This window comes from Mytilus californianus, unplaced genomic scaffold, assembly GCF_021869535.1.
Source record: "Mytilus californianus isolate M0D057914Y unplaced genomic scaffold, xbMytCali1.0.p SCAF_9, whole genome shotgun sequence".
Lineage (NCBI taxonomy): Eukaryota > Metazoa > Mollusca > Bivalvia > Mytilida > Mytilidae > Mytilus > Mytilus californianus.
In genome coordinates this window covers 28,189,094-28,205,623 of record NW_026262745.1, presented here as the reverse complement: position 1 = coordinate 28,205,623, position 16,530 = coordinate 28,189,094, and the positions used below count along the sequence as shown (strand labels likewise).

Below are 16,530 nucleotides of genomic sequence, written 5' to 3'. Positions count from 1 at the left end.
TTAAGCGAGTAGCATGATATGAAAAATTATCACAAAAAAAGATCAAAGAAAAAATACACAAAATAGCGATAAACTGCATTATTAAAAGAAAAATCATGGTGTCTTTGCTACAAATACATATACATTTTACACAAGTGATGATAAAAATATAATGAAAGGTACAATCAGATCATTTGAAATTGATTCTTTCATTGGTTTGATATATGTCAAAAAACCATCTTGCATGCAAGTACCAGTAATATGTTTAACTTATAAAAAAATTATGAAATATTTAATTGCCTTTCTTAGAAAAACTTGAATCTTCAGTGTACATTCAATTTGAATTGAACAATATAATCTTCAATGCACATTTGTAGTATGATGGATATTTCGCAAATAAATCCCTTCAAACCGGTGCTAGGGGACATCTTGAACTTGAAGTAAGATAAGATTTTTCTCCCTGTCAAAGGCCTCACTGCATCTATGGGATGAAAAATATCAAACAAATGGATGATCCTTTGCTTTCTGTTTTTTATGTACATGTTTTGTTTTTGTGTCCTGAATTAATACACCATATTTTTTCTTTTACATTAAGTTACAATATATTGCAGGAAGTAGCAAGATTCTTCAACACAAAACACAAAGACCACTATAGGATTTTCAACTTGTGTAGTAAGTTCATCTTACACAGTTTTTTTCTTAAAAGAAAATCAGAAAATGCTGTGTTAACGGCAGATAAAATTATTGTTGTGATTGTACTCACATTTTTATTTTCTATAATACCATTGTTAGTATAAAGATAAATGTATAGAACTCACCAAAAGTAATGCTTTTCTTGTGCTTTTTTATTACTGTCCACTGATTAAGATCAATAGTGGGAGAGTTGAAATTAAAAAAAAACAAGTATTCCCCTTCCATGAAAAGTTTAAAAAGAGACTTTTAAGATGCCTTGATCTTGTTTTCTTATTTAACTCTATACCCTGTTGTGGTTTGAAAATTCAATGCCACCTACTATCATTGAGAAGTCAGCCATTTTAAACCATTTGACCATAGTGTCCTTTTCCTATGTTAATGTAAATATTCAGAACTTTTCCAGAATGTACATTAATATGAATATGGTGTATTGTTTATGATTAGAAAGTTTATGATTAGAAAATGTTTTTCAGGTGAAAGAGATTATGATGAAACCTTATTCCATAACAGAGTGGAGAGAGTTTTTATTGATGATCATAATGTTCCAAGAGTAAGGTACTGTATATAAAGGAAACAGAAATTATCGAATATGCAAGTTAACAAACAACTACAGAATGTAACCTCTCAAGTGGTAGTCTATTGTCATATCTAAATGTTTTATATGAATTAAAGAATTTATGTCTGATGACAAGATTTTTGGTAGTCTCTGTTAAGTTTATACACATTTTTTAGACTAGGTTGATTTAGAGCTTGACATATTGTATAAAGACAATTGTCTATTGTTATAGACCTTATGTTAAACTGAAGAGGTCTTTTGAATTTTTTGTTTGTTGGATTGCTGTATCATTGGTGTATACCCCACATCTCCTTTTATTCAAAGTGTGGATTTTCATACCAGATGCAACCTCCTTTCAGGTTATAGGGTAGTAAATCCTGCGGCATATAATCAACAAGGGTTACATCAAATAAATTATATATATTTTCAATAACAGGTGCCATCATTATAAAAGGCAATTCAATTTTGTTTATAAATATAGGAAAGTATATGCTTTTGAATGCATACATTTCACATTAAAATGTATCAAGGCTCAACTGATCTAGGTGGCCACTGTCTGCTCCTTGAATCATTAACTGCCAATCTTTGTCTGTAGTCTGTTAAACCTTCTAAACTGTTCTCCTCTGAATTGGCTTTGCTAGATATTGCCTGAATTGTCCTTCAGATGTTATTGTTAAACAAATTCAACTTACTTTTCAACCTATCAACATGGTTACCAAAAATGGAAAACCAATTACAGGTTTAAAGCAGTTACATTGATCTTTTTTCCCTTCAGATCAAGTATTAATAGAATGACCTTATGAGGGGCGAAACTCCCTGTATTGGTGGTATCTGGTGATCTTTAACTGCTTAATAGAACTGCCTATAGAAAATTTGTGCTTTGTTCAACAATCAAATTCATGTTTACATATAGTCACGAAAATTTGTACACCCATAAATGATGATGAATTCGCAGTGGTTCCTTGGGTGAATTGCATTAAAATGATTAAACATGCCTTTATGGTAACCTCGTTTCAGCAGTCACCTGCATCTAACGGTCACTTTCAGACCCTCCCAAACATTTTCTCTATACAATTTTAACTCATTTCATCGGTCACCTAATTTTCGCATGAAATCTTCTTTTCAACTTTTAACAATGGTTATTAAGATGATTTTCATGTTTTCTACAACCAAATTGTAATCATGACAAAAAATATATGTGTTCAATATAGGGGGTAAAAATGAGAATCGGAACCCGTCTGAAACTGAGATCCTGCAATAGGAGCTGAATTTGTGAATTTCTCGATTTCTACTCCTCAGTATCATCAACTTATTTCTCCATGAATATTTACTATCTTCAAATTCGAGCACCAGAAGCCGCCATATTTTATTTGTCTGTTCGCACTAATGATAACTCTACACTCAAAACACTAAAATAATTTTCCACGATCCCAGTCACGTGCAAAGTCAGAATCAGATTTTTTTCAGAACCTTATTTGAAAGGTCTCCTCTCTTGATGGTCACTTTTGATACTTGCTATGAGTGACTATATATATATAACTGATGACAATTTCTAAACAAATGTCTATTGAGTTACTTATAATACTGTTTTGTACTGTAATATTTTAGGGAAATGATTGAATTTTGTGAGAATGCAAGAGAGTTTATGGCCCAGGATCAACAGAATGTAATATCCATACATTGTAAGGGTGGTAAAGGTAGAACTGGTACAATGATATGTGTCTGGCTAATCGAATGTGGACTGTTTGAAGGTGCAGAGGTAATCACCAATAACCTATTGAAGTCAGACTATATTACCACTAAAAACATCATAGTTTGACTGTAAAAGTAATACAGTGAACTGCATCATATTCAATTACAATGATAATGATTGCCAATTTGTAGTTGTTCAACAACAAGCTTCCAGCACAGATCAATACAGTCTGTCACCAATTAGAATTTTCTGTAAAAAAACATTACTGTTTTTAGGATGTTTTTAAGTTCTTTTTGACAAACAAAACAACCCTAATGGCAATAAAATTCTTTTATGTTAAATTTATGTTCGTTTTTTATATTTGGAAGTTTCTGTTACTGCTTTTCTTCAGTAATTTGTAAAAATGACAATGTACACTCCTTCTGCTAGCGTATGGCAGTTTGTCATACAGGCACAAAAGTTTGGAAATGTAATTGGGAGTTTCTACAACTTTACAAGAGATAAACTTCATGAATACATGAAACTCACCAAGGAACAAACAAATCAAAAATTATTCACCCTTTTCAATTAAATGCTTTTAAAAAGGTACTAATATTATATCAAATGATGGTAAAATTATCTCAGTAAGATGAAAATTTGTGGGTTTTTATTTTTATTTTTTTATGAACTATTATTGACTAAATTAAATGTAAATAAATCTAAGGTTTGTTGTAGTCTAAAGGAGACAATTCAGATGTTTTGCATAAAAAAAGGTGTCTTTACTACTAAAATAACGTGGTACAATTTGTTAGCCAGCATGACATAAAAACGATGAATCAAAGAATTCAACTTTATGTATAAACAATATAGGACAATGGTGTTGTTTAAAAATAACACTATTCCAGGCTCTTTTGTTTTCCACATAATTAATATAACCAAAAATTAACAAGTTTAAGGTCGAATCTGATACCGATACCAGTAGTATATGTCACATGTAGTTTCCAGTTGTTGTAGTTACCTGTTACCTTCTGTAAATCACTCCTCTATCAGGAGAACCTAGAATTCTTCCAGTAGTTGTTTTATATCTATGTTAATTTATACTACAGTACATTATTTAACAAGTCTGTTTTCTTCCACCTCAACACCACTATTAATTTTGGTTAATTAGTTAAAAAATTAAATTTAGTTTATAATAAGTTTATTGTAGTAAGAAAACCAGGACAGGTTCAAACAGAAGTATTTTGAAAGCAGAGAAAAACTGCACCATACTATCAGCATGACTTTATCAGATGACTATACGAATACTAAAAATCCAGGCTAAAAAGAAGGCATAGGTACTTTAATTCAGTCACAGACCTGGGATGAAGCAGGTGTGTTCTAGTATTTTTTTTATTGTTTCAGGAAAGTCTAGAATATTTTGGTGACAGAAGAACAGATTTAACAGTGGGTAAAAAGTTTCAAGGTGTTGAAACTCCTAGTCAGGTATGATGAAAAACATTAAACTGATGAGTCTTTTAAGGTAGCTGGGGTGTCTAAATACATATTTTTCTTTAATTTCTGTTAAAGACTTTGGTGTCAATTTTCTTTCAAATTTCATTACAAAAACTGGGGTCACAGACCTTTTTTTTCGTTAAAATACATTGAAATTAAAGAAATCACAGTTAATTTATACGGGTCATATAGGGGAAACTTAATTTTTCCTTATTGAGGAAACATTAAACGATAGAATTAGTTAAAACTCTGAGAGTCTTCTGTTTTTCATGAATGATTCTGAAATATCAATAAAAATCGGGGGTCACAGGCCTTATTTTCTTGAAAAATAAAAAAAAAACACAAATTGTCCTATCAAATTCTATATAATTATCTGCCCTTGATTTTACAAGGATTTTTATGGAAAATTTTAAATACACTTAACGATACTTAATTTTTTGATAGTTTAATTTTTGATTTTAAGTTTTAGATGTTTCTGTTATATATTGAATGATATTTGGTAAAATATTTTTAAAACAGAAAAGTATTCTTACAACATGCCCAGAAGGGATGCTCAGAAAAAGACATCTCACTAAAATAGGGGATGAGAGCTCAGTACTTGCTAGCCCTACTACATGTAGTAAAATATGTTGGTCCAAAATCAACAACCTCATTAATTGTCGATATTGATTGTGTTTAGTGTTTTGTTTATGAATGGGGTTTAATGTTCATTGCAAACCATTTGTTGACTTTGTTAAATTGCTCTTACTTTGTCTGCACATAGCACAATTTGGAGCTGGACATATTGAATGGACACTTGGTATTTTTGAAGGCTATATATCTGGGAACCTATGAACCTCTATATGTATTTTTATGCCCCTGCCGTAGTGGTGGGGGCATTAAGTTTTACCCTTGTCCGTCTGTACGTACGTATGTACGTACGTCCCAAAATTGGTTTCCGTTCTCTAACTCTAAACACAGATCAAGTTTGAATTTTGGTGGCGTCACTTTAACCGTTCTAGAGTTATGCCCCTTTATAAATGGAAAAATTGCAAAATTTTTAGTTTCTGTTCTCTAACTTAAGTTTACCTCAACCAGTTGTTATGAAACTTATACACAATGCTTATTACCACAAAACACAGATCAAGTTTGAATTTTGGTGACATCACTTTAACCGTTCTAGAGTTATGAACCTTTATAAATGGAAAAAATTGCAAAATTTTTATTTTCTTCTAAATATCAAGTAATTTTTTAAATTGGAGTTATCTTCCTTTGTCCATGATTATAGTTGAATCAACTACAATCAATGCTTTATACAATGCAATGTTTAATTTTGACTTCCACTGATAAAACACAGATCAAGTTGAATTTGGGTAGTGTCACTTTAACCATTATTGAGTTATGCCCCTTTATAAATCGAAAGATTGCAAAATTTTTAGTTTCCATTCTGTAACTTAAGTTTGCCCAAACCAAACATTATGAAACCTATACACAATATTTATTACCACAAAACTTAGATCAAGTACAAATTTTTTGTTTCCGTTTTCTAACTTTAGTTTGCCTCAACCAAATGTTATGAAACTTATACACAATGCTTATTACTACATAATACAGATTAAGTACGAAATTTGGTGGCGACACTTTTACCATTCTTGAGTTATGTCCCTTTATAAACAAAAATTACTGAAATTTTCTTTTCCATTCTCTAACTTTAGTTTGTTTTTTTGTTGTTGGTTTGCTGTCTTTTTAATATGCGCCAAGATGGTTTATTTTTATTCAACTTACTAGAAAGACGTATTTACACCTGTATGAAAATTTGTCCCCTATTACTTAAAATCACACAAGTTCCTGTATAATTTGACATTACAATTTTAAAAAGTTGACGTCATAGTTAAAAAGCCAGCATTTTAGTTGCTTTCAACAATTATATATCAGAAGTGGGAAAGTTTGAAAATTTCCTTCCAAAAAACTATATCTTTATTATCTTTTGGGAAGTTCAAGCGATTGCAGATTAATTAATGAATTTAAATGATTAGATTTTAGAACAAAATAGGATCTTTTAACAACATAATCTTTTACATCTGAATACTTTTTAAGTTGCACTAACATGCACACATTGAGGGTACACACTGTCTCCTTATATATATTTATAGAGTAGATATGTTGGATATTTTGAGAAAGTAAAGAAGAAACTAGATGGTAAACTACCTGCACAAGTACCTAAGAAGATATCTACTATCAAGATCTTAAATTTAACTGGTAATATTATTATAGGAAATTACTTTAATACAGTACTTTGGACATTATTTTTGTAATGAAATAATGAATTGTTGGACATTAATGTATTTTACCAAAAATAACGACTTTTTATTGATTCAATCTGACAGTGTTTTGTAATTGTTGAACCTATGAAAAACAGTGACCAGGTCAAAATTCTACACTCTGTTCTAATTTTTTATTTGACTTTTTTTTTTATTGATGAACTAATAACCAAAGCAAAGAATGTAAGAAATTTTAAAGAAGTCAATACAGTTAAATGGGGCAGATGAAAAACCATCCAATTTACATTTTTTAATAGCGATAAAAAATTCATGTAAAATACACTGACGTTATTATATGTGCTGGATAACTATGAAAGTAGTGGCAAGGAAAAACTCACATGCTGTCTATGGAGGCAGATCGAAAAAATTGATTCTTTTTCCAAATTTCCCAAAAATGACAGTTATTTGTATAATGTTTGGATGTATGATGGGAACATGATGATGTTGCATTGAAAATATTCAACTTAAGACCTTCAAAAGCCAAGATTACAATGCACAATATTGCTGCAACATCAGACTTACTTTTGCCTTTTCAGTTGCATTTTATTTACACTGTACACCATGATAAACTTCAGTATTTATGCTAAAAAAAAATAATAAATAAATAATGATGAAGATTTCAGTATAGAAATCAAGATTAATGGTTTGTTTATTTCTACTGTTTGTAGGTGTAGGTAATGGTGATGGAAAAGATCTCAGTATGGAAATCAGAGTGGATGGTTTACTTATTTATGAATCTAACTTTGGTCAGAATATAAATTGCACTGTAAGTATTTTAATTATAAGATCTGATTTTTTGTGATAGTTAGAGAAAATGTGCTCATATGAAATTGTTAATAGTAAATCAAATTATAATCTGACTTAACATTGAATTTATTGTATTTTATATGAAACAAATGATTTAGCCAATTTGCAATGAAGTCAAACACAGCTTATGATATGATAAATGCTGGTTAATCCAAGCCTGGAATTTAATATTTTGGTTTCCTGATAAAATCTTCTAAACCATAAAGTATCTTTACCAAACTTGGTTTGATGATGCTCCAAGGTGTAAAGAAATCTTGAGGCCACTAGGTCAAAGGTCAGAGTCACAGCTGGTTTTCAGAGACTGAATTTTGGTAATTATGTTTTGTTTCTGAAAAATATCTTTAGAACCATAAGTTAAACATTTACCAAAATTTGTTTAAAAATAGTCCATGGGCTGAAAATGATTTTTAGATCAAAGGTCAAGGTCACTGCCTATATATAGACTGACATTTTTGGGAAAGTTTTGTTCCTGGAAAAGATCTTATAAGCCATATATTAGATTTTTACCAAACTTGATTTGATAGTGCCCAATGGGGTGAAATGTTACATGCAATCATTACTTAAGTAAGTTGAAAAAACATCTCTTTATAAGAGAAAATTTACGGGTAGTAATGGTAGTATTTTGTTTCTTCTTCTACAAACCCATGAAGATCACAACTTGGCTTTATCAGCTTTTTTGCTTCTGTATTTTTTTAAATTGTGAAAATTCTGGCCAGGAATTAGGAATTTGATTTGGCCTTGAATAAAGCAATAAAGATATTTGCAAACTTTTGGATGATTATAAAGGCATTCTCAAATATATGTCACACTTTTGTTGGTTTAATAAATAATCCTTGTAAAGTCATTTTAATGAACACAAATTTGGAAAAGAAGAGAAAATTGGTATTACTATTGTGCTTTAAATGAGAGGAATTTTCTCTTTTTTTTTTATCTTTTTAATTGTATTTTAGCTAAACAAATTGCCAGAGGATGACAGTATTGAGGTTAAATTAGAGAATGTTCCTGTGCTGACAGATGATGTGAAAGTTAGATTCTTTTCTAGTGCTGTAAGTATGAAATTATTTTATCCTGTAGAATGAATGACTAGTAAAACGATCTTGAGTGGAGACAGAATTATTATCTTGTATATGTAATGGGATTTCCTATTAGTGGTTTTATTTAGACTTTTCAGTTTTCACATGGGTTTAACATCTTTTGATTAAGTTAAGTTAATTAATCAACAACTTCTACAGTTTGTCTTTCAGTTTAGAACAATATCCTGCTTTGGCTCAAGTAGTATGTATTTATGGGATTTTCAAATTTTGTTAGGACTGTTGCCTGTATTCATGAAGGAGACCTAAACATTGAAAATGGGGAATTAAAGTTTTAAAAGATAACTGCATTCAGTTTGTGCAATGAGTTATTTCCCTTTAATAATTGAAAATCACTAAAATTAGTGTTCTCTAAGTTATAAGTTTAGCTTGCACTAAGTAAATTCCTGTACTAGATACTTTTTAATCATGGATGCCAACTCCCTTTAATAGGTTTTAAGGCGTCAATATTTTTCTCTATAAATCACAGAGTTCTTATCTCTAAAACTAAAAAAAAATCTTTAAAGTTATGTCTACAAATGTTTCAAGTGAATACAATACTATATTCTGACTTATTTGATGGATTTTCTTATTCATGAATCAAAAAAAAAGAAGCAGTATCCTTTGTAGTGGTTTTTTTTTTTAATGTTTTCATGTATATTTACATTTCATAACATATAGATAAAAGAAAGTTCAGTGTTGGAAACTGCTACTTGACAACTTGGTTACTTCATATTTTATATGCATAAAAGTCATGATGGGATTTTACTTGTATAAATATAGATTCTTTTAAGTTCAACTGGATTGATTGATTGATTGTTGGTTGCTTAACGTCCAGTGGAGTTCAACTGGAGAAACTGCAGAATTTTTTTTTCATTTACAGAAAAATGTTCCAAAGATTTATGACCATTGTGCCTTTTTCTTCTGGTTCCACACTGCTTTCATAGAGGACAATAGGTATGCATTGTAACTAAGTTTGATAATTTACCTATAATGGTAAAAGTATAGATTTAGAATATTAAGTGCCAGTCTTTGTAAGAATCTGTCAATTTAGAAAAATTTCAAAACATGGCCGAAAAAACCCACAACCTGAGTTAGAAATGGCGATCTTTCGTTTCTGCTTGTCTGGTAATTTGTGAAATCTCTAGATAACTTTTGGTGAGAATGATTAGCTCCTGTTAATTGTTAATTAAGTCTCCCAAACGAAGTTTGGGAAGACTTATTGTTTTTGCTCAGTTCTTATTATTACTATTCTTCTTCTTCTTCTTCTTCTTCTTCCTCTTCCGCGCTTTTAAATTTGAACTTGTCCGCACCCGTTCTCCAAAACCGCTTGTCAGATTAACTTAGGGTTTCACAATATGTTAGATTAACATGTCTAGTGGTGCAATCAGGGTTTTGTTTGTTTAATGGGGTTTATAAAGGGGTACTTTGAGGGGCAAAAAGAAAAGAGGGTTTTACTATAGAACCCTATGGGATTTTATTTTTTTTAATTTTCAAATGATTATAAATTGAAAACCGTTTGTGATAGACACAATCTTTTTAATTGAAAATGTTCTAAATGATAAAACCCATTAAATGAAATACAGAGTTAGTCCCCAGGGGGTCACCCCACCCCCTGCCATTTAAAAAAGTTCTAATACCTTGTAAGTGGTCAAGATCCCCACCCCTAAACCATATATATTCTGGTTTGTCATGCTAAGATTGTTTGAATGATATACAGGGTTAGTCCCCAGGGGTCATCCTGACCCCCTGTCATTTGAGAAAGTTCTAATATCTTGTAAATGGTCGAGATCCCCACCCCTAAACCATATATATTCTGGTTTGTCATGCTTAGATGGTTTGAATGATATACAGGGTTAGTCCCCAGGGGTCATCCCGACCCCCTGCCATTTGAGAAAGTTCTAATATCTTATATATGGTCGAGATCCCCACCCCTAAACCATATATATTCTGGTTTGTCATGATAAAGCACATGAAATGAAATACAGGGTTAGTCCCCAGGGGTCATCCCGACCCCCTGCCATTTCAGAAAGTTCTAATATCTTGTAAATGGTCGAGATCCCCACCCCTAAACCATATGTATTCTGGTTTGTCATGCTAAGATGGTTTGAATGATATACAGGGTTAGTCCCCAGGGGTCATCCCGACCCCCTGCCATTTGAGAAAGTTCTAATATCTTGTATATGGTTGAGATCCCCACCCCTAAACCATATATCTTCTGGTTTGTCATGCTAAGATGGTTTGAATGATATACAGGGTTAGTCCCCAGGGGTCATCCCGACCCCCTGCCATTTCAGAAAGTTCCAATATCTTGTAAATTGTCGAGATCCCCACCCCTAAACCATATATATTCTGGTTTGTCATGCTAAGATGGTTTGAATGATATACAGGGTTAGTCCCCAGGGGTCATCCCAACCCCCTGCCATTTGAGAAAGTTCTAATATCTTGTAAATGGTCGAGATCCCCACCCCTAAACCATATATATTCTGGTTTGTCATGATAAAGCACATGAAATGAAATACAGGGTTAGTCCCTAGGGGTCATCCCCACCCCATGCCATTTAAGAAAGTTCTAATATCTTGTAAGTGGTCAAGATCCCCACCCTTAAACCATATATATTCTGGTTTGTCGTGCTAAGATGGTTTGAATGATATACAGGGTTAGTCCCCAGGGGTCATCCTGACCCCCTGCCATTTGAGAAAGTTCTAATATCTTGTAAATGGTCAAGATCCCCACCCCTAAACCATATATATTCTGGTTTGTCATGATAAAGCAAATCAAATGATATACAGGGTTAGTCCCCAGGGGTCACCCCCACCCCATGCCATTTAAGAAAGTTCTAATATCTTGTAAGTGGTCAAGATCCCCACCCCTAAACCATATATATTCTGGTTTGTCATGCTAAGATGGTTTGAATGATATACAGGGTTAGTCCCCAGGGGTCATCCTGACCCCCTGCCATTTGAGAAAGTTCTAATATCTTGTAAATGGTTGAGATCCCCACCCCTAAACCATATATATTCTGGTTTGTCATGCCAAGATGATTTGAATGATATACAGGGTTAGTCCCCAGGCATCACTAATGCATATAACTTTACTGGACCAAACCAATTTTCACTAGACTTTGCCCAATGTCAGGCGACCCTGGGAATTACGAATTATGGGAGCTTCGTTTGGGAGACTTCGTAACAGCATCCTGTTACAATCATTTCTTGTTTCTAGTGAATTTCAACCAAATTATATATCTTGAATTACCAGAACAGGAAAAGGAAACGAATGTTATATTAGTGCACCATTATACAAGTTGAACATTATATGAATAACACATAGCTGAGAGGGTGATAGAGCAGATTGTTACCCCGAGAAAACATTGTCAACTGAGGCAAAGCCAAGGTTGACAATGTCTTTTCGAGGGGTAACAATCTGCTCTATCACCCTCTCAGATATGTGTTATTTAATTTGTTATACTGAATGTTCTGTTATTTACTGTCTATTGAATTTCAAATTCAAAGTAATAAACGATGTTGTCTTGTACATAACAATCATCCGTATTTATTAAAGCGCACACTTGAGCAAGCGTCTCCGTGAAGGGTAATAGAGTATTTGCCATGGGATCGAGTAAATTGTCTCCCTTGTATTAACCAATCAAAATCTGGCATTTTGACATGAAGTATAATAAAAATTAATGTCAACTTGAGGGTTTTTTTGTTTGTCATGTTTTTACCACTACAAATAACCCATTAAAAGGATAATATGAATCACCAAAAACATCTGACATTACAACAGACCACACCACCAACGTCTGACAGCTTTTGAAAGTATTTTTTCTTTAAAAGTGAAAGATGTTAAATACTTAAGAATACTGTAGATGATTTTATCATGCAATCAGCCAACTATTTTACAAATAACATGTAGACAAATAAATTTTTGCTTTATTTGTACTGGTACAAATAAAGTCTCCTGTTTCTCCACTTCCATTTTGAGCAAACAGTAATGTGAATATTTCTTTTTGGATAACCTCATTTTGAGGTTTTCTTTAGGTCCGCGTTAAAACTATGTCGATTTCTTTGAAAAATCAAGAGACAACTTTTTGGATTTAAACCAATAAACCTTAAAGTGCCGGGTGTAAATTACAATATAAAAACAATACATGAGCTGCGTCTGATAAAAATCAACATTGTGCAAATGCTTGTATACATTTACATGTATAAGACTTTGACTGATTTTGAAACATTCAAATACGAAATGAAAGATAAATTTTGGGCTGTTATATATGATTCTTGTATCAGCTCAATTTTCAAATAGTTAGACTTTGCATGGAGATTTTTTCAACCCGAAATAAGTTGACAGATGTATTGATATTCATTTACATAAGGTCGATTACTATCCTATGCAGCTCATATGTACTTTGTCAGAAATAAAAATTTTATTTGAACTCGCTACGAAACAGGAGAAAAGGTTGACGTGCCTCGCTTTTTATCCTGTTTCTAAAGCTCATACAAATAAATTTTATATTTTCCAACAATGTACATATACATTTATTATAAAAGCAGAATTACATTTATTAAAGAACTATTGAATAAATTCATAAACAGTTGGAAAGTTGAAAAAGAAACATTTAAATTTGAAACTTAGGTTTCTGACTTTGGTAGATATGATACAAAATCTTAATTAGATTTAAAATGACTAACCAGTCTATTAGAAATAAACTGAACTTGTGTAATCGAATATTACAAGTTGAAAAGGAAGGCTCTCTTTATCAAATCAAATATAAAAATAAACTACATTTATGTTTCATCTACACAAGGGTTTCTTTGTTCAAAAACCGACTAACATTTTACTTGAAAATTTCTGGATTATCATGCTCTAAAATTGACACTCTTGTACATCAGTTTGAATTATGGAATAAAGGAAAGATTTTTTTAAGCTCACCAATGTCTGCCATTTGATTATTTTTACGCCTTTTGTTTTTATCTTAGACCAATTACAGAGTAATGAAATTAATAGGCAGATATAAGCTGTTGCAACTGATAGTCTCCATTACTTATGATCTGAAATAGTAAATGAAATTATGTAAAAATATAAGTGAAAGTTCCAGTTTTATTTCACAATGTGCAATTAAATGTTTTAAACATGGACATGATGTTTCTTTAAAAAAAAATTGTCAAACATATCTTTAATGCATTAAGCTGTTCTTGTCACAAAATGAATATTAAGCTTGACTTACAATAAACAGATAGTTGCATAGTAGTGGCTAAACTAGCAATTAATTATTGCATAGGAAACAGAAACTGTAGATTAAAAGTTTTAATTTATTTGTTTTACAAACTAATTACAGTAAAATTAAAGCTTTAACCTGACCAAGCATAAAAACAATGAGCGAGTGTAGAGATTTAATTTTAATTAGATTGTTTGTTTTATCAAGGATTTGTATAGTATATTACTATACAAATCCTTGGTTTTATGTAGATTTATAGGGGTTGGGATAATATATTGTGTAAATTATGTTATTGTTGATTTATTTTGAATTTTGCAATTATTGAATTACTAGTTTTATATATTTAGGTTGATTCTAACCAGAGAAGAGCTTGATAATCCTCATAAGAAAGAAGGACAGAAATTCTACCATGAAAAGTTAATGGTTGAAGTTCTTTTTGAAGATCATAAAGAAGACTTATAATTTTTATTTTCATATGAGTTTTGTAAGCATATAGTATTATATAGCATCTTATATTAGTTATAATAGCATTACTGTATATTGTTGACTAGGATTTATTTATGGTGCTGAAATAAAACCATTGGATGTATTAATGTTATGGTAAAAAGTTAATCTAAACAAGGCATTAATACGGATTTGCTTTGACTAATTATTTAAAATGCTTTTACAGGTTGTAAATGGGAAAAAAGGGGCATTTAGTAAGGTTGTTGAATATTACAGGGTTATCATGTGCTTTTAATGGACTTTTTCGTTTAAATATTAAATACACCATGGAAAACACACTTGTACAAATGACTTGTTTAGAAGTTCAGCTTTATAGCACAGCTCTAAATGACTGACATTGATGGTTCACCAAGAAGTTGTCTAAGAAATTATCTGTTTTTCTTTGGTTTAAAAGTATTTTTAATTTTTTTTATAAGTCTTTAAATGAAAAAAAAGTTTTAAGCTGTTTATCCAGTAGTAAAATGCTGCAAATATATACATGAGTAATTCAGGCAGTACATTCCACTGCTCTACAATGGCTACATTAACACTTGAATGCCTAGAGTCAGAACATTCCACTGCTCTACAATTGCTACATTAACACTTGAATGCCTAGAGTCAGTACATTCCACTGCTCTACAATGGCCACATTAACAATTGAATGCCTAGTCAGTACATTCCACTGCTTTACAATGGCTACATTAACACTTGAATAGCTAGAGTCAGTACATTCCACTGCTCTACAATGGCTACATTAACACTTGAATGTCTAGAGTCAGTACATTCCACTGCTCTACAATGGCTACATTAACACTTGAATGTCTAGAGTCGGTACATTCCACTGCTCTACAATGGCTACATTAACACTTGAATGCCTAGAATCAGTACATTCCACTGCTCTACAATGACTACATTAACACTTGAATGCCTAGTCAATGAACAGTTTTCACTTCATCAGTCCAGATTAGCTCAGGATTAACCTGTCTGTATAAAATTGAGCCGCCAGCTGATTGGCTCACTCTCCGAGAAGTACCAGTCAAATTTAGGATTTGTGACCTGTTTTATATGTATAAACAGTTCAGACCCTTGCATGTAGGAGAGATAGATTACCAGGATGGACTCAATTCTTTGGTTTAGCAAATTACCACTTATTATAATGTGCAAAATACAAATATTTGTTGACTTGTTGAAGACCCATTGGTGGCCTTGGGCTGTTTTCTGCTCTTTGGTTGGGTTGTTGTCTCTTTGATACATTCCCCGTTTCCATTCTCAATTTTATTGTTGAATAGAGGTTGTAAAGGAGTTTGTTTAAAGTGATGTATTTTCAAAATGAATTTATATATTAAAGAAATAATTTGTTGTAAAAGGAGATTATATTTTTTATATGTGCAATACTTGTTGAAATTGTAGTAATTGTTATAGATTTTGAATTGTATTTCTACTGCAGAGAATTAAATGTTTGGTTGAGTGGTAACTTTATTGTTGATTTACACTAATTATAATTATACATTAGATTTGTAACTTGTGTAGTAGATTGTTAAGTAATATATTGAGTTTAAAAAGTTCAAAATGCTCTGAAAAGTTGATTGTTATTGTTTGGTGCTGTGTATTTACATAAGATATAGTTTTTACTTGTTGAAATCAAAATCTAGTCATTTTCAATTTTCTTTTGTCATTGAATTTTTATATCTTTAAACTGCCATGGTAAAAATTTTATTGCAAAGGCACAGGATAAGAGTCTCCAGCCATAAGGCAAAACTGAAAAGGGAAAGAGTAGAGAAGCACCTTTATGAAATACATAACCATTGAATATGGATACATAACATACAGTAATGTAATGAAGGATTAAAGTTAATCATTGATTTTTGAGTCATTGAACAGATTTTTATTAGTAGATTTATTGATGAAATCTTAGCTAATGTTTTCTTCTCTCCTTTTTGAAAAATGATAACTATTATCATACTATTGTTAGTATCTAAATAATGAACCACCATGAAGCATGTTAAGGTTATCTTTATAGTAAAATCATCCACTTTTGCTTTTTGGAGAACAGTGTATAACATTTTAGTCTGTACTGCCTGTTCAATGATTTAAGGTAAAACTTAAACATATTTGATATATACAATATGTATGCACCATGTGTCAGTGTTAAATAGAGGAGTTTCAACGAAAGTATTAGTATGAGATTTGACTGTGGTGTGGTCATCTCAACTTGTATTATTTTCTTTTGAGAAAATTCCTTATTTTAAAAGTTACTCCTC

The 16,530-nt window shown here is 31.5% G+C and overlaps 1 protein-coding gene across 1 annotated transcript in view; it reads left to right on the top strand.

Annotated features, from left to right (window-relative positions):
* Nucleotides 1-14,915, top strand: part of LOC127716243 (phosphatidylinositol 3,4,5-trisphosphate 3-phosphatase TPTE2-like) — a 48,252-nt gene extending 33,337 nt beyond the window's left edge. The window contains exons 7-15 of the mRNA XM_052222368.1: nucleotides 591-651; nucleotides 1,146-1,227; nucleotides 2,837-2,987; nucleotides 4,302-4,382; nucleotides 6,524-6,629; nucleotides 7,360-7,457; nucleotides 8,449-8,544; nucleotides 9,452-9,525; nucleotides 14,134-14,915. Coding sequence (XP_052078328.1) covers nucleotides 591-651; nucleotides 1,146-1,227; nucleotides 2,837-2,987; nucleotides 4,302-4,382; nucleotides 6,524-6,629; nucleotides 7,360-7,457; nucleotides 8,449-8,544; nucleotides 9,452-9,525; nucleotides 14,134-14,248 — 864 coding nt within the window. The 3' untranslated portion in view covers nucleotides 14,249-14,915. The remainder of the gene's footprint in view (nucleotides 1-590; nucleotides 652-1,145; nucleotides 1,228-2,836; nucleotides 2,988-4,301; nucleotides 4,383-6,523; nucleotides 6,630-7,359; nucleotides 7,458-8,448; nucleotides 8,545-9,451; nucleotides 9,526-14,133) is intronic.
* The last annotated feature ends 1,615 nt before the right edge of the window (nucleotides 14,916-16,530 follow it).